The sequence below is a fragment of the Hyperoodon ampullatus genome (assembly GCF_949752795.1).
Source record: "Hyperoodon ampullatus genome assembly, chromosome: 6".
Lineage (NCBI taxonomy): Eukaryota > Metazoa > Chordata > Mammalia > Artiodactyla > Ziphiidae > Hyperoodon > Hyperoodon ampullatus.
This window is the reverse complement of record NC_136919.1, coordinates 111,139,497-111,161,875: the sequence shown is the minus strand read 5'-3', so window position 1 is coordinate 111,161,875 and position 22,379 is coordinate 111,139,497. Positions and strand designations below refer to the sequence as shown.

The window sequence follows — 22,379 nt, the reverse complement described above, 5'->3', positions numbered from 1 at the left end:
CCTCTGTTAAGTCATAAGCAGGGACTGTGCAGTGACCAGCCCCATCCCAGGCTGATTCCTGCTTGTGTCTCCTTCCAGGTCTCGGCTCTCCCGAGCTCTGTGAGGCTTCTGCTATGACCGCAGCCTCTTCGCAGAGCCAGGACTGCCACAGCCACGCCAGGTCCCCTGCTCTGCCCTGCGTGTCCCCGGCCCCGCGTCACCATGGGCAGCGTCAGCAGCCTCATCTCCGGCCACGGCTTCCACAGTAAGCACTGCCGGGCCTCCCAGTACAAGCTGCGCAAGTCCTCCCACCTCAAGAAGCTCAATCGGTATTCAGACGGGCTGCTGAGATTTGGCTTCTCCCAGGACTCGGGTCATGGCAAGTCCAGCTCCAAAATGGGCAAGAGTGAAGACTTCTTCTATATCAAGGTCAGCCAGAAGGCCCGGGGCTCTCACCGCCCCGATTACACTGCACTGTCCAGCGGGGACCTAGGGGGCCAGGCCGGGGTGGACTTCGGCCCGTCCACCCCACCCAAGCTCATGCCCTTCTCCAACCAGCTAGAAATGGTAAGCGGGGTCTCTGGTGTGGGTGGCTGGGTTGGAAAGGCAGGAGAGAGGCCTGGGGCCGGGAGGGGTGGCAGTGGAGGTCTAAACGCATACATCTCCAAGAGGCTGAATTATGCAGAGAGGGCAGGAGTGCTCAGCCACAGCAGAGAGCAAGACTGGACAAAGGAATGGGCACGTTGGTCAGTCCTCTGATGCAGACATCCTGGGTGAGCTTTCAGTAGAGGGCAAAGGGGAAACGAAAGCCTTCCTGAGCTCTGCTGGGCTGTAACTCAGGATGCCCAAGGTAGGACGGACAGCAACATTTTCAAGCGCATGGGAAAGAGAGGGGGCTCGCTGACCGTTTGGAAGAGCAGGTAGAGAGGGCACTTGGAGAGAGCTGGCAGCTTCTCACCTTAGAGGATGCATGGAGGTGGGCTTTCCCCTCCTTTTCTGCTCTGGTTGGGCAGCAGCTCCAGCTCCAGCTGGCCCCAAAGCATCTTTGACTGGTTAAGGCCTGTGACTCTGTTCACATCATCAGTCTAGCAGGGATGAGGGCAAAGAGTCCCACGTCCTCAGAAGTCCAGCCCTCATGCTGGCCTAAGTTCTCATGGGTCTCGCCAGTGGACACTGAAAGCATTGTTCCTATTCAGTGCCCTGGCCTCACCTGGGAAGATGAATCTTTGGTGTTGATGTGCTAGGAAATGGCCCCATATGTTTGCATAGAACTTTAAGCTTTTCAAAGTAAAGAGCCTGTAAACTGTGAAGTCCTCTAATAATGAAAAGGACGGCTTTAGGGAAAGGATTATTATTTCAAGTGATTCCCCCAACCTCCGGGGCAGGCCACGGCCAGTGTTCCAGCTCCTGGCTGATGGCAAGGGGCAGTGGAGGTGAAGCGGGGATGGACTTCTTCAAGGACACACATCCAGTGTCCTTACGTGCACCACACAGAGCCCCAGAGCCCTGGCATGGGGGTCTCAGCCAGTGAATCTAAGAGTCGTTTGGTACCTTGGGGTGGAAGGTGGGTCAAGGTGGTGACCGGTGTGTAGTTCGCAATACGGAGTGCCTCGTGACCCTTCAGGACGTCCCCAGGCACAGAGGAATTTCTCCTCCTCGGGAGAGATTCACCACCTTTGGCTCCTTCAGAGCAACAGGCGAGGTCACCTATGGGTCCCGACCAGGAAGGTGCCATGTGGCCGGCGCGCCTACCCGGCTGGGGGTGCATCAGGGGAAGACACGGGCTCCACGTGCCTGTTTTCCTCCCCAGGACTTGGAGAAGGGTGCTGTGAGACCCACGGCCTTCAAGCCGGTGCTGCCACGGTCGGGCGCCATCCTCCACTCGTCCCCCGAGAGCGCCGGCCACCAGCTGCACCCCGCGCCTCCAGACAAGCCCGAGGAGCAGGGGCTGAAGCCTGGCCTGTGCTCCGGGGCACTGTCTGACTCCGGCCGGAACTCCATGTCCAGCCTGCCTACTCACAGCACCACCAGCAGCTACCAGCTGGACCCGCTGGTCACACCGGTGGGGCCCACCAGCCGCTTTGGGGGCTCAGCCCACAACATCACTCAGGGCATCCTGCTCCAGGACAGCAACATGATGAGCCTGAAGGCCCTGTCTTTCTCCGACGGGGGCAGCAAGCTGGCCCACCCGAGCAGGGCGGACAAGGGCTCCATCCGTTCCCCCATCTCCACGGACCAGTGCACCGTCCAGGACCTGGAGCAGAAACTGCTGGAGAGGGAGGGTGAGCTCCAGAAGCTGCACCGCAGCTTTGAGGAGAAGGGGCCGGCCGCCAGCCAGGCCTACGAGGAGCGACCGCGGCGCTGCAAGGACGAGCCAGAGGGGCTGGAGCCCAAGGGCAAGCTGAAGGCCGCGGCACAGAAGAGCCAGCGCGCCCAGCAGGTGCTGCACCTGCAGGTGCTCCAACTCCAGCAGGAGAAGCGGCAGCTGCGGCAGGAGCTCGAGAGCCTCATGAAAGAGCAGGACCTGCTGGAGACCAAGCTCAGGTCCTATGAGAAGGAGAAGACCAGCTTCGTCCCCGCGCTGGAGGAGACGCAGTGGGAGGTGAGGACGCGGGTGTGTGGGGGGGCGGGCAGGGGTTCGGTGCCAGCGCTCCCTGCCCCCAGCCTTCTTCAGGTCTCCTCCAGGCTCTAGGCAATGGGGGGAAACACAACTGCCCGGGAAAACTGGGCTGAAGTACCCGTTTCATGACCCAAATAAGGGGCTCCATGGTAAACCAAGTTGGGGGTACTCTTAGTCCGGGCTTCCTCCTCTCCCCACCCCGGTGCCTCGTGGCCAGAATTGAACTTACTAACCCGAGTCGTCGGCTGAGAAGCTGGAGCGAGAGAGCCGAGTCCCAGCTGGGCTGTCTGAGCGCCAGCTCACTGCATCTGCTCACAGAGGCCCAGGAGGACCACAGACCATCCTGAATTCATGCTGGCCCCAGAGCCAGGAGACAGCACGGTTATCATCTGCGACTTTTTTTTTTTCTTTTTTTTAAGAAGATGTTGGGGGTAGGAGTTTATTAATTAATTTATTTATTTTTGGCTGTGTTGGGTCTTCGTTTCTGTGCGAGGGCTTTCTCTAGTTGTGGCAAGCGGGGGCCACTCTTCATTGCGATGCGCGGGCCTCTCACTATTGCAGCCTCTCTTGTTGTGGAGCACAGGCTCCAGACGCGCAGGCTCAGTAGTTCTGGCTCACGGGCCTAGTTGCTCCGCGGCATGTGGGATCCTCCCAGACCAGGGCTCGAACCCGTGTCCCCCGCATTGGCAGGCAGATTCTCAACCACTGCGCCACCACGGAAGCCCCATCTGCGACTTTTGAGGGAAGGGACTCCACCCACTGGTAGGAGGGGCCGCATCTGTGCAGGTCTCAGGGACAGAATTCCTCACAGAAGTGCGAGTGGGGCTTCTATTTGGTGGGCTGAGATGGAAACGTAGAACAGAAAGAAAGGGGCTCACATACACATGCACCCACTCAGGCACACCTGCAAGTGAAGCGCCTGGGCCTGGCCTCGCTGGAGAACAGCCTAACCCCTCATCCTGCTCTCTTTTCTCACCTGAGAGGTGGTGCAGGGGACCGGGAGGGGGTGTGCACGGCATTCACCCCAAAGACTCCTGCCCTGGGAAGGGACTGAGGGCTCCTTGGGTCTGGTTAGACCAGCATCACCCCCCCAGGTCGAGGTGACACACCCTCGGCCACACAGCCATCTGTTTGCACTGAGCTGCCTGTACTCATCCTGGAAATTAGAGCAACAGGTGTTATCAGGGGTAGAGGGAAAGGATCCTTTCGGTGGAAGTGACGGATGGAGGCACCAGGCAGGTGAGAAGGGAGAGTCACTTTCTGTTTGCCGGGTTTCCCGAAGGGGACAGGACCTTAGCCATGGAGCCACTCCCTCTCCTCTTTCCCGTCAGTGTTGGCCCAGCAGACCCTACCCCAGCCATGGTTTCTCAGCCAGGACTTGGGACACTTCAGGGCATGTCAGAGGAATAAGCCAGTGCTGGCATCACAACGCATCCATCCTTGTTTGTCTAATCCAGAACCAAGCTGGACATTGCTGTGACCTCACTCCCAGGTTATCCAGTCAGGCTGTATAGTAAAACAGTAAATTAAATAAAATAAATTAGACATTCACAATAACACAGAAATATATTGCAAACATATTTATAATAATAATTCATAGAGTGGTTATTAATGCCAGGCCCTAGGTTCTTTCATTTCATCTTTACAACAAGCCTAAGAAGTAGGTACTATTACTAATCCTCAGTTTACAAGTAAGGACACCACACCCAGGTGCCACCTCTCACCCCTCGGCTCTCTCTCTTGTCCCCGCCCCGCGGCAGGTGTGCCAGAAGTCTGGCGAGATCTCTCTCCTGAAGCAGCAGCTGAAGGAGTCCCAGACGGAGATCAACGCCAAGGCCAGCGAGATCCTCAACCTGAAGGCGCAGCTGAAGGATACGCGGGGCAGGCTGGAGGGCCTGGAGCTGAAGACGCAAGACCTGGAGAGCGCGCTGCGCACCAAGGGCCTGGAGCTGGAGGTCTGCGAGAACGAGCTGCAGCGCAAGAAGAACGAGGCGGAGCTGCTGCGGGAGAAGGTGAACCTGCTGGAGCTTCAGGCCCAGGCCGCCCTGCCGCGGGGCCGGGACGCGGCCGCCCTGGGGCCCGCCTCCGCCGAGGACGTGCCCGCCCTGCAGCGGGAGCTGGAACGGCTGCGGGCCGAGCTCAGGGAGGAACGGCAGGGCCACGACCAGATGTCCTCGGGCTTCCAGCATGAGCGGCTGCTATGGAAGGAGGAGAAGGAGAAGGTGATCCAGTACCAGAAGCAGCTGCAGCAGAGCTACCTGGCCATGTACCAGCGGAACCAGCGCCTGGAAAAGACGCTGCAGCAGCTGGCCCGCGCGGATGGTGCAGGGGAGCCCTTTGAGATTGACCTCGAAGGGGCTGACATCCCTTATGAGGACATTATCGCCACCGAGATCTGAGGGGCCTCCTGGGAGGGAGCCGGGGACCTGGCATTGGGAGGCAGGGGTGCTGAGCCCGTCAGTGGGGGCTCCCCTCCCCATCTCCCCTGCTCAGGCCTCTGAGAGAAGCACAGACCTCAGGGGGGTGGGGGAGGGGAGGGGAAGGGTGGGGGAGGGGAGGGGAACGGTGGGGGAGGGGCGGGGCGGGGCGGCGAGCGGAGGGGCTGCTACACGCCCTCCCCCGCCTTTCCCACGTTCCAGTGCTTAGCATCCCTGCAGCCTGCCAGACCTCTAGCTTTGCCAGGAGATGAGTCCCCGGATCTCCATCATTTGGTTAAGGGCTCCCTACACCTTGGCCTTTGTTCAAAATACTTAGAGATACCCTCTCCCAGCGAGGGTGGTGACTACCATGAAGGCCAGTGGCCTCCCCAGGATGGAAGCTCCCTTCCACCTCTCTTCCCACAACTTCTTTCTCGCCCCCACCTCCCCGAACCTCCCCCCACCGTCCCCCTGGCCCCCAGCACATCGGGCTGCCTTGGAAATAGATCACAAGCATTGGTGACCAGAAGCTTTGGAATCTGACCTGGTCGTAACCTGAGCTATCTTCCCCTGGCCACGGAGGGATAGGGGTTGGAGTGAGGTGTGGAGAATGTGACTTCGCAACATCAGAGCTTCCGACCCTGGCAGGCCACAGAAAGGAGGGGAGAGCTGGGCCAGCCCAGGATTATCTAGACTCAGCAAGACCCAGAGTGGGCCAGAGAGAGAAGCTCGGTAGTAATGGCCAGATCCTGTTGGCCCTGCTGACCAGAAATGAGCAGCCTCTGGATGGCAGGTGGCCTTTGACCTCTGTGACTACTCTTCTTAAAGCCATAGACCCGAGGCTCTGGGGTGGGTGCTGGGAGGGAAAGATTGAGGACGTCCCTGTCCCTCACACAGGGAGGGTGTGACTTTGAGCTGTTCCCAGGGGAGCCTCCAGATCTTTCATCATGGGACCAGAGGTAGGGATTCCCCCACCTGCTTCAAGTTGGCCAGCAGCTACCCTGAGCTGCTTTTCTTTCCCAAGAACCAAACCTTTGCTTGGATCCAGAATAACCTGTGTCCCCTGAGATGGCGCAGGGTCGTCTGGGCTGGGCATTCCCCCCTTCACCTGCAGCTCCATCCCACTGCCTGCCGTTCCCTTCTCACCTCCAGGGCTAAGTGCAGACAGAGTCTGTACAGGTCAGAGAGGGGCCCCAGAGTGCCAGTGGCCAAAGAGAGTAAGAGGTGCCAACACAGCCTCCGAACAGCCCCGGGGGGTACCAGCTGGCCCTCTCCACCTGCAGCCCCACCTGAGCCCCATCGTCAAGGACCCAGGCCCTGCAGGAGGCTGGGCTTCTCTTCTGAAGATGTGCAGAGAAAAGGTGGTTCCTCAGTGGCTTGGTTCAGGGAATTTTCTTCTTCTTTTTCCTCTCTTGCCTTTTCAGAAGCAAGCCCGATCTCGCAGGCAGCCAGGCTGTTCCACGTTCTATTTTTGCCTCTAGCCGCAGCTGCTGTTCTTGGGACAGCCAGCCGTCGCTGGATTCCTGGGCCTCACTCCTGCATGCTGAGAGGGGTTCACTGAGGCAGGAGGGACCGGGACGTCTGGGTGGTCAGCAGTCCCAGACCCGTGCCCCCCGTTCTGTCCCCGACTGCTGGCCCTTCCAGCCCCGGGGTGGGAGTGGGAAGCTGCTTCTCCTGCTGTCCCCCCATCCTTCCAGGGCCACCATTCCTTCCCTGAGTCTGGGCTGAGGGCAGGGCCACCTTCCCTGCTGCTGGCTCTGCCTTCCAATCCCTGCGTTAAGCTGTGCCCGTCCTGCCTTCAGGTAACAGAGGAGGTTTTCTGGAATTTCAAGCCGTTACTCTTAGTCTTAGGCTAGATTTAAACCTGGAATCGACAGGCCAAGAGCCCTCACCCTGCCTGGGGGCCAGTCCCCTCCACTGGGCACTTGCAAACCCCCAGGTCAAAGATGTCCCTCCCCGTGTGCCACGGCCCTTGGTCCCTCCATCTCCACCAGCCTGTGCCTTGTTTGAGTCCTTCTTCCCAGTGAGACTGCCCCACGGGATAGAGAAAGGGGCTGCGGCCCCTCCCCAGGCTGGAGGACCCCTCCCTCCACAAAGAGCAGCCAAAAGCCCATCGCTGTGCCCTCAAGGCCACGCTGTGAAGTGGTGGGTGCTAAGCCCGGGGAAGGGGGCCGAGGGGCTCCACTGCGGTGTGACCGTGCCCTGCACCCCGCATCCCCGCCCCGGGCCAACTTGCGGAGTCCTCCCTGGGCTGCCACCAGCCCAGGACCCCAGGGTGGTCCACGGTGGCACCAGTTGCACCAGAGTGCGAGTGTTGTGTAATCTAGCGACCTCACTGCCGTGTGGTTTCCCTTCCCTTCCCTGTGCAAAAAGCTCCCTGCTATTTCTGGACCTTGCCCCACCCAGCCTCTCTGGAAGGAGGCTCTGAGTTGCATAGGCTGAGCGGGGAATGGGAAAGTCAACCCCGTGGCCTGGCCCAGGGCCGGTGGGAGCTCGCCGCCCCTCCCTCTGAGCACGGCTGCTGACACACCTGCTCGCAGGGTCAGAGCCGCAGGGTCACCCCTGCTGCTCCCCACAGGGTGATGAAATGCTCCGCTGTCTGCAGCAAGACAGCGACACCGGCACCACCTCACCAAGAGGGGACTCTGCCTCTGGGCCTCGGAGTGACCAGACTCTCAATGCGGCGCCCACCCTGGGTTTCTCCTCTGGCCTCTGTATTCGGGTCACCCCTGCCGAGCACGCCCCACCCCCAGGGGCACTGAGCTCCGTGGGGACTGGGAGGGGGATACCTCTCCCCTCAGAAGCACCTGCTGAGCCTCTGCCCCTGCTCTCGCCTGGGCCCAGGCTGGGCCATCTCTTGGGAGAGAGGGATCCCAGGGAGAAGGCAGGCTGGGCTGTTGGAACGGCAGCTGCTGGGGCAGGAGGCCGTGCACCTGTGCACTTGGATGCGCTGCCTTCCTCACCCCTTCTGTGGGACCCCGGCCCGGGCTGGCTGTGGATGGACTGGCATTTGGAAGAATATGTATAGAGTTATTTTCCTCTTGGTCGGGTCTTGTTTGGTTTGCTCTGCTTTTCACAGCTTTGAGTTATTTTATTTTTGGTGCCCCCTTTTGGCCATGTAAACTATTTCTGGTAATTTTATGTTTTTATTTATGAATAAAGAATGCCCTTTCTCATGCCCTCCCCAACTGCTCTCCTTCCCCTGGCTGTGGTGCGGCAGCTCCCTGGGGCCTTTGCACTTGGAATAAGAAAGGTGATATCCCTTCCCATCAGTGAAGGAGCGGGGTGGAGGGGTGGTGCGGGGGGACAGCCTTGATGAGGGCTGTGTTGGCTGGTAGGAAAGCAGGGGCCTTGGGATCAGGTAGACCTCCAGCTGGTCCCTACCCCTCACCAACCCTGTGACCTTATCTGTGACCAGGCCCTGGGCAGACCCTGGGGAGGGGGGGAAAGAAGACCAAGGGCCATGGTCCCCTGCAAAGGCCGAGAGTTCTCCAACAGAGACCCCCTAACCCCAGCCCCAAACTCAGGCCTCCCTTCCTCTCTCGTCCAGCTGCTCACCTTACCAGCCAACTCCTTGGCCTATTGCGTATGGCCTCTTTGGCAGGAGACCAGGGTGGCTATTGTTACCACCACCCCAGGGCCTCCCAGCTGGGAAGGTGCAGTCACCACAGTGGCCATCTGTCCAGGCTTCTCGGTGCCAGCCTGCCTCGTTCACCCCGACAAGCATTCCCTACTGCTCTGGGCCCAGATCCGAGGCTCAGAGGGCTTTTCTACTCAGGTGGCAGGAGACAGAAGGGATGTGTAAAGAGGGAGTTAAAAACACGGGGCAGGGCTTCCCTGGTGGCGCAGTGGTTGAGAGTCTGCCTGCCGATGCAGGGGACACGGGTTCGTGCCCCGGTCCGGGAGGATCCCACATGCCGCGGAGCGGCTGGGCCCATGAGCCATGGCCGCTGAGCCTGCGCGTCCGGAGCCTGTGCTCCGCAACGGGAGAGGCCACAGTGGTGAGAGGCCTGCGTACAGCAAAAAAAAAAAACCCAAAACAAAAAAAAACACAGCGCAGCCTGTGGAGCACATGAAGAGTACATGACACAGTGCCTCTGGGTGGGAAATATCAGGGTCTCCAGGAAGGTGGTGCGCAGGCAGGGGCCTTGGCAGCAAGGGTGGGACATAAAAGGGGTGGGAAGGAGAGGAAAGACAAATGTATTCCAGAGCAGGCGTTCACACAGCCTTGGTCTCCCTGCCTGTCCGTGCAGGTGACAGGGCAGCACAGGAAGCCGGCGAGATGGGGGATCAGGGTACGGTGAGCCGTCAAAGCCCAAGGAAGGTCAGGCAGCTAGCTGACCAAGCCTGGACAGGAGCGCACATGTCTTAATTCCAAGGCCTCAGCATGGGGGCAAAGGGGTCATGTCAGGCCTGGGGTGACACTTCCCCTTCTCCTGGCCCTGGCCCAAGGCTGGCAGGCCGCTTCATGGGTGACGCCCACTAGAATATGCCTCCCACGGATCACGCGGCGCAACCCCCTCCCCTTTAGACCAGGCAGGCCCTGGGACTCACTCAAACCAATCAAAGTCCGCAGAAGTGATGCTCTGCCAGTTCTAGCCGCAGCTTAGAGGGCAGCCTAAGCTTGGCAGCTTCCCCTTTTATACTCTTGGGGGCCCCGAGCTGCCATGTAAGAAGCCCCTCTGGTCTGCTGGGGTGACCCCATGGCGCTGGAGGGGTCCTGTGTTCCCCCCGAGGCTCCAGCTGAGTGACCAGGATCCAGCCAACCTCCATGGAACAAAGATTTGCTTCCCCCCCGTTCGGCCCTTCCAGAATCTTGACCAGACAACATTAAATGGCAGTGTTTTTAAGCCACTTAATAAACCCAGGGTGATTTATTACGTGACATAGGAAAAGATAACCCAAATGCCTTCTGGCAATCCCCTTACTTGCCACACCAACAAGCCTCTCTCCGTCCTTAGGGCTTGGGGTAACAGAAAAGTGGGGTGCCTGGAAAGGGATGGGGTCATGGGAAGACTGCTCCAGCTGCAGTAAGGGCAGCAAAGTGGGGGGCAAAGGCCTTCCCCACCCCACTTGCTCTGGAACGCTGTCAAGGCTGCAAGCCTTCCTTGAGTACCCCCAGCCCCCGTAAACCTGATTATTATTATTATTATTATTTTTGCGGTGCGCGGGCCTCTCACTGTTGTGGCCCCTCCCGTTGTGGAGCACAGGTTCCAGACGTGCAGGCTCAGCGGCCATGGCTCACAGGCCCAGCCGCTCCGCGGCATGTGGGATCTTCCCGGACCGGGGCACGAACCCGTGTCCCCTGCATCGGCAGGCGGACTCTCAACCACTGCGCCACCAGGGAAGCCCAACCTGATTATTTTAGAAAAAAATGGAACAAAAGAGAAACTACATGTATGTATGTGTGTGTATATATATATATATATATATATATATATATAGTTTCTCAGGGTTTCTCGCGGAGCCGTAGACAAACTGTGTGCTGGGCCCATCAGGAGGGAGGCGAACCAGCGATGGTTCCCAAGCAGCCTCTGCAGCAGGTGCTTTCTGAGTTATATGAGGAAGGTCATGCCGCCCCACATTTCTCCCCAGCCCAGGCTTCTCAAGGCCTGAAATATCACCATTACATTTATTCATGTGTGCATGCATGGATCCATTCAACACATATTGACTGAGCTCCTACTCTATGACGAGCCCTGTTCTAGAGACCAGAAATTGCACAGAGGCGAACCAAAGCGGTCCTTTCTTTCTCCTAATGGAGCTTACACTCTGGAACTAGACAAATAAATCAAGTGACTTTTGCATTCTGAGAAGTGATATGAAGGAAGTCAACAGGATGATATAGCTGGCAGGGCCTAGGCGGTGCTGTGTCTAGAAGGGAATTGGTTCAGGGAAAGAAGGTTGGAAAACTAAAATATCCCCTTATTTCTACATTTAGGGAGACTATGTCATTGTCCTTTCCTAACTTGGACTCCTTTACACCCCAAGTTCTCTCTCCTGGAAAACTTACATTCTCTGGGGGGACGGGGGTGGGGAGTCTCAGCAGACTTTTCCTTGCCACGTGGCTCACGGCACTGCTGTAACCTCAGCATCTTTCATTATTGCCCCCAAACATCCCCTGCAGCCCTGAGCAGCTTTTTTTGTTGTTGTTGGCTGTGGGATCTTTTTTTCCTTTATACAGCAGGTTCTTTTTTTTTTTTTTTCACCTTGATCTTGGATTTTTTTTGAATGTTATTTATTTTTTTAAACAGCAAGTTCTTATTAGTTATCCATTTTATACATATTAGTGTATACGTGTCAATCCCAATCTCCCAATTCATCACACCACCACACCCATGCCCCGCTGCTTTCCCCCCTTGGTGTCCGTATGTTTGTTCTCTACATCTGTGTCTCTATTTCTGCCCTGCAAACCGGTTCCTCTGTACCATTTTTCTAGGTTCCACATATATGTGTTAATATACGATATTTGTTTTTCTCTTTCTGACTTACTTCACTCGGTATGACAGTCTCTAGATCCATCCATATCTCTAAAAATGACCCAATTTCATTCCTTTTTATGGCTGAGTAATATTCCATGGTATATATATACCACATCTTCTTTACCCATTCGTCTGTCATTGGGCATTAAGGTTGCTTCCATGACCTGGCTATTGTAAATAGTGCCGCAATGAACATTGGGGTGCATGTGTCTTTTTGAATTATGGTTTTCTCTGGGTATATGCCCAGCAGTGGGATTGCTGGGTCATATGGTAACTCTATTTTTAGTTTTTTAAGGAAACTCCATACTGTTCTCCATAGTGGCTGTATTAATTTACATTCCCACCAACAGTGCAAGAGGGTTCCCTTTTCTCCACACCCTCTCCAGCATTTGTTGTTTGTAGATTTTCTGATGATGCCTATTCTAACTGGTGTGAGGTGATACCTTCTTGTAGTTTTGATTTGCATTTCTCTAATAATTAGTGATGTTGAGCAGCTTTTCATGTGCCTCTTGGCCATCCGTATGTCTTCTTTGGAGAAATGTCTGTTTAGGTCTTCTGCCCATTTTTTGATTGCATGGCATGAGGGATCTTAGTTCTCTGACGAGGGATCAAGCCTGTGCCCCCTGCAAACGCTGTCTTAACCACTGGACATCCAGGGAATTCCCAGCCCTGAGCAGCCTTTAACCTCACCTTCCTCCCCCTCAAAAACAATTCTGCCCAGCAATTCCTGTGAAAACCCTTAAGAAGTCTGAAGCATTAAACATTTTTCTTCCATGTGTAGAACCAAATTTTGTGAAATACACAATCCTTACATAGATGCTAAAGGTAAAATAGCATCTTTCCACATAACTTGACAGAGAAATGTTCAGTTTAATTAATTTATATATATATATGTTTGTTTTGGTGGGAGGGGTCTGCCTTGTTGGGTCCCCAAGCAGAAGTTTATGAGCCTACTGTATAATACAGACTGTTTTCCCATGATGTCCCATCAATCTCTCCTTGCACTGGGAGCCATCATTGACCCCACACTCCACCTTTCCATCATCCTATCCAATCAGATCCTAGATTCTCTAGATTCCACTCCTTAAAGCCTTCCCCCTGGGACTTCCCTGCTGGTGCAGTGGTTAAGTATCCGCCTACCAATGCAGGGGACACAGGTTCTAGCCCTGGTCCAGGAAGATCCCACATGCCACGGAGCAACTAAGCCCGTGAGCCACAACTACTGAGCCTGTGCTCTATGTAGAGCCTGTGAGCCACAACTACTGAAGCCCGTGCACCTAGAGCCCGTGCTCCGCAGCAAGAGAACCCACCGCAGTGAGAAGCCGCACACCACCACGAAGAGCAGCGCCTGCTCGCCACAACTAGAGAAAGCCTGCACGCAGCAAGGAAGACCCAACGCAGCCAAAAATAAATAAATAAATAAATAAATTTTTTAAAAAGCGCCTTGTTTTCTTCCAGCATCTATTGGCCCAGCCGAGGTCATCCAGAGAATCACAGAATGCCCAAGACATCTTAGATATCTTCTAATTCCAACCATCTCACTTTTACAGATGTGCAAAAGAGAGACCAGAGAGGAGAGAGGACTTTCTCAAGGTCATGCAGCTGGGGAATGACAGAGCTAGTCACCTTGACAACTCTGAGATCCCCGCTGGTTTCTTTGCTCCCACTCTGGTCCATTAAATCCATTGACACACAACATCCAGGTTTATCCCCCCAGCGCTGTTCCCTCCATGCTCCTCCCTTACCCCAAACCTTCAGGGGCTCCCCTCTAACCTCAGAATAAAGTTCAGTCCCCTTAGCTGGCTTCAAGGCCCTATATTTTATGTTTACAACACCTATCTCAGCAAACCAGACTGTAACCACAGGTCAAAGCACGGTCCCTGAAACAGCACAACTACGATCAACACAATCTCAATAAACACGAAGACATTTCTCATCAGGCACAATCTTTATGAAAAAAAAACAAACAGGGCTTCCCTGGTGGCACAGTGGTTGAGAGTCCACCTGCCGGTGTAGGGGACACAGGTTCGTGCCCCGGTCCGGGAAGATCCCACATGCCGCGGAGCGGCTGGGCCCGTGAGCCATGGCCGCTGAGCCTGCACGTCCGGAGCCTGTGCTCCGCAACGGGAGAGGCCACAACAGTGAGAGGCCCACGTACCGCAAAAAAAGCCAAAACTAAAAAACCCAACCCACTCTACTGCCCAGTTCTGTGTTCTCCTGTGAGACCGGCCAAGGGAGCCTCAGTGGCAAGCATGGCAAGGGGTCAAGTGCAGCCTCAGAGCTAGCTGAGTTCACCTCCAGACTCTACTGCTGCTGAGCTGTGTGATGTTGGATCAGTGACTTAACCTCCCTGTGCTTCAGAGGGTGGTTTTGACAGTTCAGTGAGATGATGCCGATAAAAGTTAGATCGAGCATTGCTATTATTTTTATTACTGCTATCATAATTTATTGTTACCATAGTTATTATTATTTGTTAATATAATGTCACTGCTTCAAACTGTGATAAACTACAGTGGTGGCCCAGGCTCCGGCAGCCTTAGCAAAGCTCCCCGCCTTGGGGAACGGCTGACTTTATTCTGGTCAGCTATCTCCCTACCACCCCCAGTTTTTCTCCCCAGCTCTCAACTCCAGAAGGCTGGCTTGTCAGGGGAAGCTCCTGGGAGAAAGGGCACAGCTGGGGGAAGAAAGGAACAAAGAGGGATTTGCTGGGAGTTGGGGTAGCGGGGCTGGAGCGGGCCTGAGCCCGAGCAAGCCTGTGGCAATGACCAAACCCCCTGCCTGAAGGGAGCCAGTTAGAACCCACTTCACCGTCTCTCCCAGCGCAGCCTCTCAGCTCTCACGGCCCCTCCCCTCTTTCCACCCTGCACACACGCGTGTACACACACGTGCCCACATGCACACACACAGAGTCCCCACCGCACTCTCCCTTAGGCTCTCCCCACCCCCTACTGCCTCCATTACGGCTAATTTAGAGGTAAGTAGGCTCACGACAGCTTTTGTAACCGGTGACAGGTGAGGCAAATTAAATTCCTTGCAACAAAAATAACAGGACTATTTGCCTGCCAGCATCCATCACCCGGTGGTACCCTCCTGGGCTGCGGGCCAGGGAGGCAGCACGTAGCCCGAGGGTTCAAGGCCCAGGGTTCCCTTGGCTTGATTGGTTCTTCCAGGCTGGAAGGTGGGCACAGCAGAGCAGGCCATGGGGTGGGGACTAGCGGGTGTGGTCCACCCCTAGAAGGGAAGTTATCAGTTCCTGGGCTGCGGCTGGATGACTTCCCAAATCCACACTATGCTTACCCTTCACAGCAACCGTGCATTTTATATATGAAGAAGCTGCGGCTCAGAGAGGCCAGGACCCCGCAGTGTGTGAGGCCTGACTGTGGCCACTGCCCAGCCTCCCGCTCTGACACGAGGCTGCCTCTTCCTTCCACCCTTAAGACAGCCCCCAGGTCGCTGACAAGCCATAAAAGGCTGTGTTCTGAACTCCTCTTCCCCACCTTCCCACAGGCTGAGAGGCCTCAAGAAGGCCCTCCCCTCAAAGAGTCCTGAAATTCCACTGTTAGCAATGCACGTCCTTGGGCTGAGCTTTCAGAAGTATAGATATCCCGGGACAGGTGACCTGGGAGGAAGTGACTTGGTTTCTGAAGTATTTCCCAAGCTGGAGAAGAGTGAGGTCACGTGAGATTGCTGGGCTCCAGGGTGGGGGGAAGCTGGGTATGGGTGCAGCGAGGGAGTCAGCTCATCAAGGTCACCTTGCCTTTGTCCCCCACTCCCGTCTGAGTGCCTCAGGCTCTTGGGGGGCCCGCTGACCCCCAGCCCCTGCAAACGCCTTGCTGAGCAGCCTGGAGCTCAGCCTGCTCTGGTCCCCACTTTGGTCACCACCAGATTGGAGGAGAGGGCCGCCCACCCGGAGGTCAGCCTGGAAGGAGCCTCAGGACCATCCATCCAAGACTTTGATGTACACACAGGGAGCCAGGCCCATCCGAGGAAAGAAGAAACGGGACGGATCTGAGCACCTTTGCCCACAGTCCAGCCCCGCCATCCTCCTGCACCAGCTTCCCTGGCCTGGACCCTGTGCAAGCAAATGCTTTCCAGGGAAATTCTGGCTCTGGCTCCCAGCTGGCTGGGCCTCAAAGACTATACTTAGAAAGTGGGAGGGGCCACAGCGATGCCAACCGGCCAGCTCCAAGTGAGCGCTGGCATCACAGAAGGACACAGCTACGGGAAAACCTAAGTAAAATCTCCCCAGCCCAAAGCCTGTTTTTCCCAATCTGGTTCCCACCTCCCTCCTCCTGCTTCCTGAGCCCGAGAAAAGCAAACTGTTCTCAGGCTCAATTTCATACTGCCATCTTTCAAATATCTCAGTTTCACAGGGTATTTCTACCTACAGATTCCCAAAGGGCATAACTCTATCAGAAAAGGAAAAAGTCTATTAAGCTAATTAACTTTTCTTACACACACACACACACACACACACACACACACAGAGAGAGAGAAGGGAAACCAGCAAAAAAAAGACAGCACTCCTTTCCTCTAGTTTCTAGTGTTTTTAAAGTTGATGTTGAAAACTGGGGCCCGAGAGGTGCGTGTATGTGTATGTGGGTGTGGGTGGGAAGGGGGTGGAGGGGCTTCTCAACGGGGAAAGGCACTGCGTGCCTCCCATCTCACCCCTCCCTCTCATCAGGGCACAGGTCAACCTCCAGAAAGCGCCAGAAAGAGATGAGCAGGCCTCTCCATCCGCAGGGGAAGGAAGCCAGCAGGACTGAGGCGCGCAGGGAGACTTCACCGTGGGGCTCCGTGATCCTCACACGGGATGGGGCAGGAGGGCTGGGCCTTTACACCTGTCCCCGCTCCTGGGACGAGGTGTGGCTGTGGACCAGGAGGCAAAACTCAGAGAGGGACTCAGCTGAGAGTTGCAGCCACTACACTCCGGACAGGCGGGGAGATGAGTCTCCTCCTGGAGGGGGGATCCGGGTCACCCACCCACCGCGCGTCCACCTGATCCCCATGCCCCCTACTCTCTCTCTTCCCCCCTCCTCCTCTCTGCCTCCCCATTCGTGTCTGCCCTCACCTCGGAGCCCAGCACCACCAGCCGAAGCCTCATGGATGGGGGCCTCCATCCTAGCTCTTTACACCGCAGCCTCCAAGCCCTCATGGACGGCACCAAGGTGCAGCCAAGAGTCCTGTGCGAAGCTCAAGTGCAGGTTACATCCACAACTGCCCTCTTCGAGCCTCCAAAACACAACGCTGTAGGTGCTCACGGACGCTCACTGCCGAGAGCCATATTGGTTTATGAATTGGGGCCATTACAGAGAAGAGAAGGAACACTGGTTGAATATATCGAATGTGTCTGATGATGGGTACGTTTAAGGACTCCTAGGATGTCCCCAGCAAATCTCCAGGGATGGGACATTAGGGCATGGGGAGAAGCTGGAGCCGGTAAGGGAAGGGAGGCTTGGGGCGGGCTGGGCTGTGTTGTTCTCGGGGTCGCCCAGGAGCCAGCCCACCAGTTTGGCTGTAGGTGACCTCTGGGCAGGGGCCCCCAAAGCTGGCTGGCACCTCCTCAGCCATAGCGGGTGCTCTGGATGGGGGTTAGACTTCCCACGGGGCTCTGTTGCCGGTTCCCCCGTATAACCTTGAGCGAACCCCTTCACCTCCAAGGATCTAGGTCCCCCCCGCCCCCGCTCCGCCTTGGCTAAGGTGATCTGGAGGGTACTTAGCCAAGGCTCTCATCCTCAGACTGTCTGGTGAGGCCATCTCAGGCAGTAAATGACAGAGGAAGTGGCCATTTCCAGGCTATTGTGCTGTACACAGAGGAGAGGGAAAAGGCTGGAGACAAATGGCCAGACAATGGGGAGGCTGTCCATTCAGCAGCCTAATGAGGAAGCGGAGATCATTAAGGCTGCTGCAGCGTCCTGGCCAGGAGGCCTGGGCGGGATCCCCTGCTTTGTGTCCCCATAGGGCAGGCACAGTGACTCGCCCTCCTCTCTCTCTCTAGGTGGCGAGAGGCCAATGACGCCAGACCCTGTGGAGAAGGCACACTGATTACCTGGCTGCAGGTCCACCTCCCCCAGGACCCATGGCAGCCCTGTGCTGTGAGATACACCATCCCCACGACATAGGCGCCCTCAGCGAGGGTCACCCACACAGCGAGTGACTGTTGCAACAACGCTTCCCCTTGGTTCCCACTTGGCTGTCTTTCCCCCTTACTGCTCCAGTCTGCACCTCCCGAGGCTGGAGGGACAGACAAGGAGAACCGTTACCTCTACAGCCTCCCGTCCTGCCCCGCCCAGAAGCTAGCAGCATCCTCAGGCCTGAGTGAGGGGCAGGGTGGCTGGAAAGCTGACGGCCAGTGTCTCTGGAAGGGGAGGGCCAGGAGGAGGGCAGTTCTGTCGTGACTGGGGGGCCTGGGTTGTGGGTGAGGATACGACCCCACCCGTTAGGTCACCCGCTGCTGGGAGTGAGGTGGAGTCTTACAGGGCACGGTGCTAACCGAAAACTGGGTTCGCCTCTTGCTGGGTGTCAAGCCCAAAGACAGCTGAGGCAAAGAGCAGGAGAAGGAAGGATTTCTTATTTATTATTTATTATGGCAGCAAGTAAGGAGAACACCGGGGATCTTTCCCAAAGCAATGTCTCTCTGAACAGCAAAACTGGGGTAGTTTTAAGCTAAGGGTACATGCATATTCATGAAGGGGCCTGAGCAGAGGAGAACTCAGCCTAGACTTGGGGCAAAGGTCAACAGAGTCCTAGCCTTAGTTCATTGAAGTCAGGAGCGTCAGCATCATCATTCCATCCTCCGCTTGGATGGGGGCCTTAGTTCCTGCAGAACTCAAAGGTATGTATCAGACCGTCATATATACGCTTGGAGGAGAAACTAGGACTTTTCTTGACTACTTTTCCTTTGTTCCTGCATTCCCTCACTTCCCTTAAGATCATTAAATACTGAGACCCGTTCAAGGGCAAGCATTGTGGCCAGGCTCAGGTCACAAAATGGCTTAGACCCAAAATGCCTTCTCTTACGTCAAGAGAGCCATGCCTGGTTCTCTTTCTTCAGGGACCTCCTACCCTATCGGCTCACAACAGCATCTGTAGCGTGCAAAGAACATCACACCCAAGGCCGGCATGGCTGTTCACAGCCCCATTTCACAGAGGCTAAGCAGGACAGTGGCTTTGTAGCCCAGGGGTGAGGGTCAGGCCTGGAAGGAGTTGAACACATCTTCCTCCACGGTTTCCTGCAGACCGTGAGCTCCTTTAGGGCGATAATTCCTTTCAACCCCCCATCCCACTACCCAGCAGGAGAGAAGCCAAAGCCAGTGGCACTTACTGAGCCGAGAGGAGGAGCTAGGGAGTGGGATGCAGCGCGTTCCCGGGGCTGGCCGAGGAGACACACACCTGAGCAATGAAGAGGCAGCCTGTGCAAACAACACGGGAGCCCCGGGAGGGAGAGGAGGTGGATTTGGGTAAAGGAGGGGCGATGCTGCTTCTCGTCCAGTCTCCTTTCCATTTCATCATGTGGTTTCAGGACCCTGGTCACAACCTGAATTACTTTGGGCTTTAATGATGGGGTGGGGGGACTTGGGCTGGTCGCCCCCTGCCCCAGCACAGTGCTCAGGTGTTACAGCGAGGTCCTCGTGACACTTTGCAAAGAAGCATGGCCTGTGAACAGCAGTTTTCCAGGTCTGTTTCTTCTTTAGTTACATAGGGATATTACCACCTATTTTTCAGGGGTCTACTAGTGTCCTAGGGCTGCCTAACAAGTACCACAAACAGGGTGGCTTGGGGCAGAAGTCTATCATCTCAGAGTTCTGGAAGCTAGAAGCCCAAAATCAAGGTGTTGGCAGGACTGTGCTCCCTCGGAAGGCTCTAGGGCTTCTTGCCTCTCCCGGCTTCTGCCAGCTCCAGGTGTCCGCTGGCTTGTGGCAGCATCACTCCCTTCTCTGCCTGTGTCTTCCCCGGTCCATCTTCTCTCCTGTGTCTCCGTGTCTTCACCGGGCATCCCTCTGTGTCGCTCCTCTTCTTGTAAGGACACCAGTCAGTCACCTTGGACTAGAGGCGTATCTCATCTTAACTAAGTACATCTGCTGTGGTCCTATTTCCAAAGAAGTTCATGTTCCCAGGTACTGGGGGTTAGGATGTCAATATTTTGGGGGGCATGATTCACCCCCTAAGGAGGGATGCTGGGGGGACTGAGATGAAAGGGCAGCTGAAACAGAGCAGAGGCTAAACGCCAGAGCCCCTCCCCCTGGAACAGACCCCACCAGAAGGAGAGCTGCTAGACAGAGGGTCCCAGGGAGGGTCTAGTGAGTGGGCTGTAACTCCTCCTTGCAGATGTTTAAACCCGCCCTCGTGTTAAGAAGGGGGTGGACCCGAGTGTGAAACTCACTCAAAGCAACTTGATTTTCCCCAGAATAGACCCGGGTCCCAAGAGGAGGGCGCTGGGGCCCCAACCCCCTTTGAAGTGCAAATGCGACCCCTCTGCAGCCCTCCCGGAATAATCAGGGCCTGGCATCTGCCGCTGAGGCTCTGCCCCCGACCGCCCCAAGTGCACGCCGCCTGCTCTCCCGGTGCCCCCCCGGCTGCGGTCAGGTGGCTGAAAGGATCAGGCCCCAGGCAGCTGCAGTAATCACCACTTAGTGGGAAAGGGAATTCAGAAAACCAAGCGCTGCCCAGGCTGGGCGGCAGCTGTGGCCCTATTTCCCCATTTGCTTACATACCTGCTGTCCCCGCTGGGCTGTGTGCCGGGGGAGGGGTGGGAGGGCACGAGTGGCCCTTTGTTTCAAGGCAGCTGACTTTCAGGCAGCCCTGGGGGTTTCTGGGCTCGGTCACAAGACAGGGAGGGACAGGGCCTTTGGTGGTTTCGATGAGACTCAGCGAGGGAGGTTGGTGATAAGGAGGTTCAGAGCTTCCATGTGGCAGAAGGGGTCATAGCTGGCTGCTCCAGTGACCCCGTGTGGCTCCACCTCAAACCCCAGGGCCACAGTCTGCACCCAACACAATGTGGGGGGGGGGTGTTCTGCTCCAAAAGCATCAGATAGAGCAAATGGCGTGACTGCTGCTGGCCTGGCCTCCTTGAGGCTTTGGTCTAGTTACGAAATGCAAGCCTCGGTTTTCTCATCTGTAAAATGGAAATCACAATGCCTCCTGGATCCATCATTAGGGGCGGGCATGAGAATGTGTATGGAAAGCTCAGATCAATAATACTTAACAGGCTCTTTCCCCTCCCCTGAGGACCCAAGGGTCCTCAGGAAAGTTTCAGTCCCAGCACTGCCCTGTGGAAGGCAGGTAAGTGAGGAACAGCAGACCCTACAACCTCAGGGCCACCCTTGGTGCTAAGACCAAACGAGAGATTATTGCTCCCTTCCTTCTTCCTCCTTCCATCCCATTTATCGGCCCCTTTTTGGTCCTGGTCACTTTACCACTTCCCAGGGTCCCCTGCCCCATTCAGGTCCCCAGTTTGGATCTGTCTTGGTTGAAGGTGACAGGACACTGTCCTTGAACAGTTCTCAGCCCAAAGGTAGACAGGCATCAGCTGAAATGCAAGGCCCTCCGACATTTGACATCACCGATGATCAAGCCATGAGCAGTGGTGGCTGGCCTGGGGTCTAAGGACCTAGCCAGAGCCAGGAAGTGGGGCTTCCTCTCATGGGCATGCCCAGCTGCTACCTAGGAATGATGCCAAGACGTCTGCTTGTAGGGCACCTCTCTTGGACGGGACAGGGCTGTGCCACCGAGACTCTGGAGCCTGCAGGGTTAAAAGCTTCCTGCAACTGATACCTGCTCCTTGCCTTCCTGGGCCCTGCCAGGGATGTTAGTCCTGACCCACAGCAGGGGAAGCCCCTGCAGGCTCTGAAGAGGAAGTATTGGAATTGGGTCTCGTATTCATTGCCTAAGGCTGCCATAACAAAGTACCACAAGCTGTGTGTCTTAACAGAAATGTATAGCCTCACAGTTCTGGAGGTCTGAAAATCAGGTCCAAAATCAAGGTATTTGCAGGGTTGTTTCTCTCTGAGAGCTGTGTGGGAGCATCTGTTTCCTCATCTCTCCTGGATCCTAGTGGTTTGATGGCCATCTCTGCTATTCCTTGGCTTGTAGCTGCATCACTCCCATCATCACATGACATTCTCTTTGTGTCACTGTCTTCACATGACATTCTTTTTTTTCTTTTTTTTGCGGTACGGGGGCCTCTCACCGTTGTGTCCTCTCCCGTTACGGAGCACAGGCTCCGGACGCGCAGGCTCAGCGGCCATGGCTCACGGGCCCAGCCGCTCCGCGGCATGTGGGATCTTCCCGGACCGGGGCACGAACTCGTGTCCCCTGCATCGGCAGGTGAACTCTCAACCACTGCGCCACGAGGGAAGCCCCAACATTCTTTTTGTAAGAACCAGTCATGTTGGATTAGGGCCTGCCTCCCCCACCCCCATCCCATTCCAGTATGACCTCATCTACCTGATTACATCTGCAATGACCCTATTTCTAAATAAGGTCCTGTTCTGAGGTTCTGGGGGTTAGGACTTCAACATGTGAATTTTGGGGGGGGGGGTACATCATTCATCCTATAATAGGACTTGAGGGTAGAATTGGATTGTGACCAGATAAGGATAATCTCCCTGATATGGTAAAAGCCCAGACCAAAGAGCCTGGAGGTATCTTATTTGGGAGAAGGCCTGGGAGGTGGGAAGGAGGCTGCTCCTAGAACAGTCACTGCTGCCTGGGGAGGGATGGGAGGCCAGACTGTGTTTGGGCTTTGTTATGTGGTAACTGGGAACTCCTGGGAGTTTGGCTGGGAGTGACTTACTGTGGTTTGCTGTCGCAGCTGGGTTACCACGTGGCTGTGGCTCCACCTCTGGGGAAATGGCCTCAGGTAAAGCCTGGGCCCAGGGC

At 56.0% G+C, this 22,379-nt stretch overlaps 1 protein-coding gene across 1 annotated transcript; it reads left to right on the top strand.

The window, feature by feature from the left end:
- Nucleotides 1-201: 201 nt before the first annotated feature.
- LZTS1 (leucine zipper tumor suppressor 1) lies at nucleotides 202-4,998 on the top strand (the record flags this gene model as incomplete). The annotated part of the gene is made up of 3 exons (XM_079705957.1): nucleotides 202-546; nucleotides 1,790-2,581; nucleotides 4,360-4,998. 3 exons carry the CDS (start codon nucleotides 202-204, stop codon nucleotides 4,996-4,998), a joined length of 1,776 nt encoding a protein of 591 aa, XP_079562083.1.
- Between the last annotated feature and the right edge of the window lie 17,381 nt (nucleotides 4,999-22,379).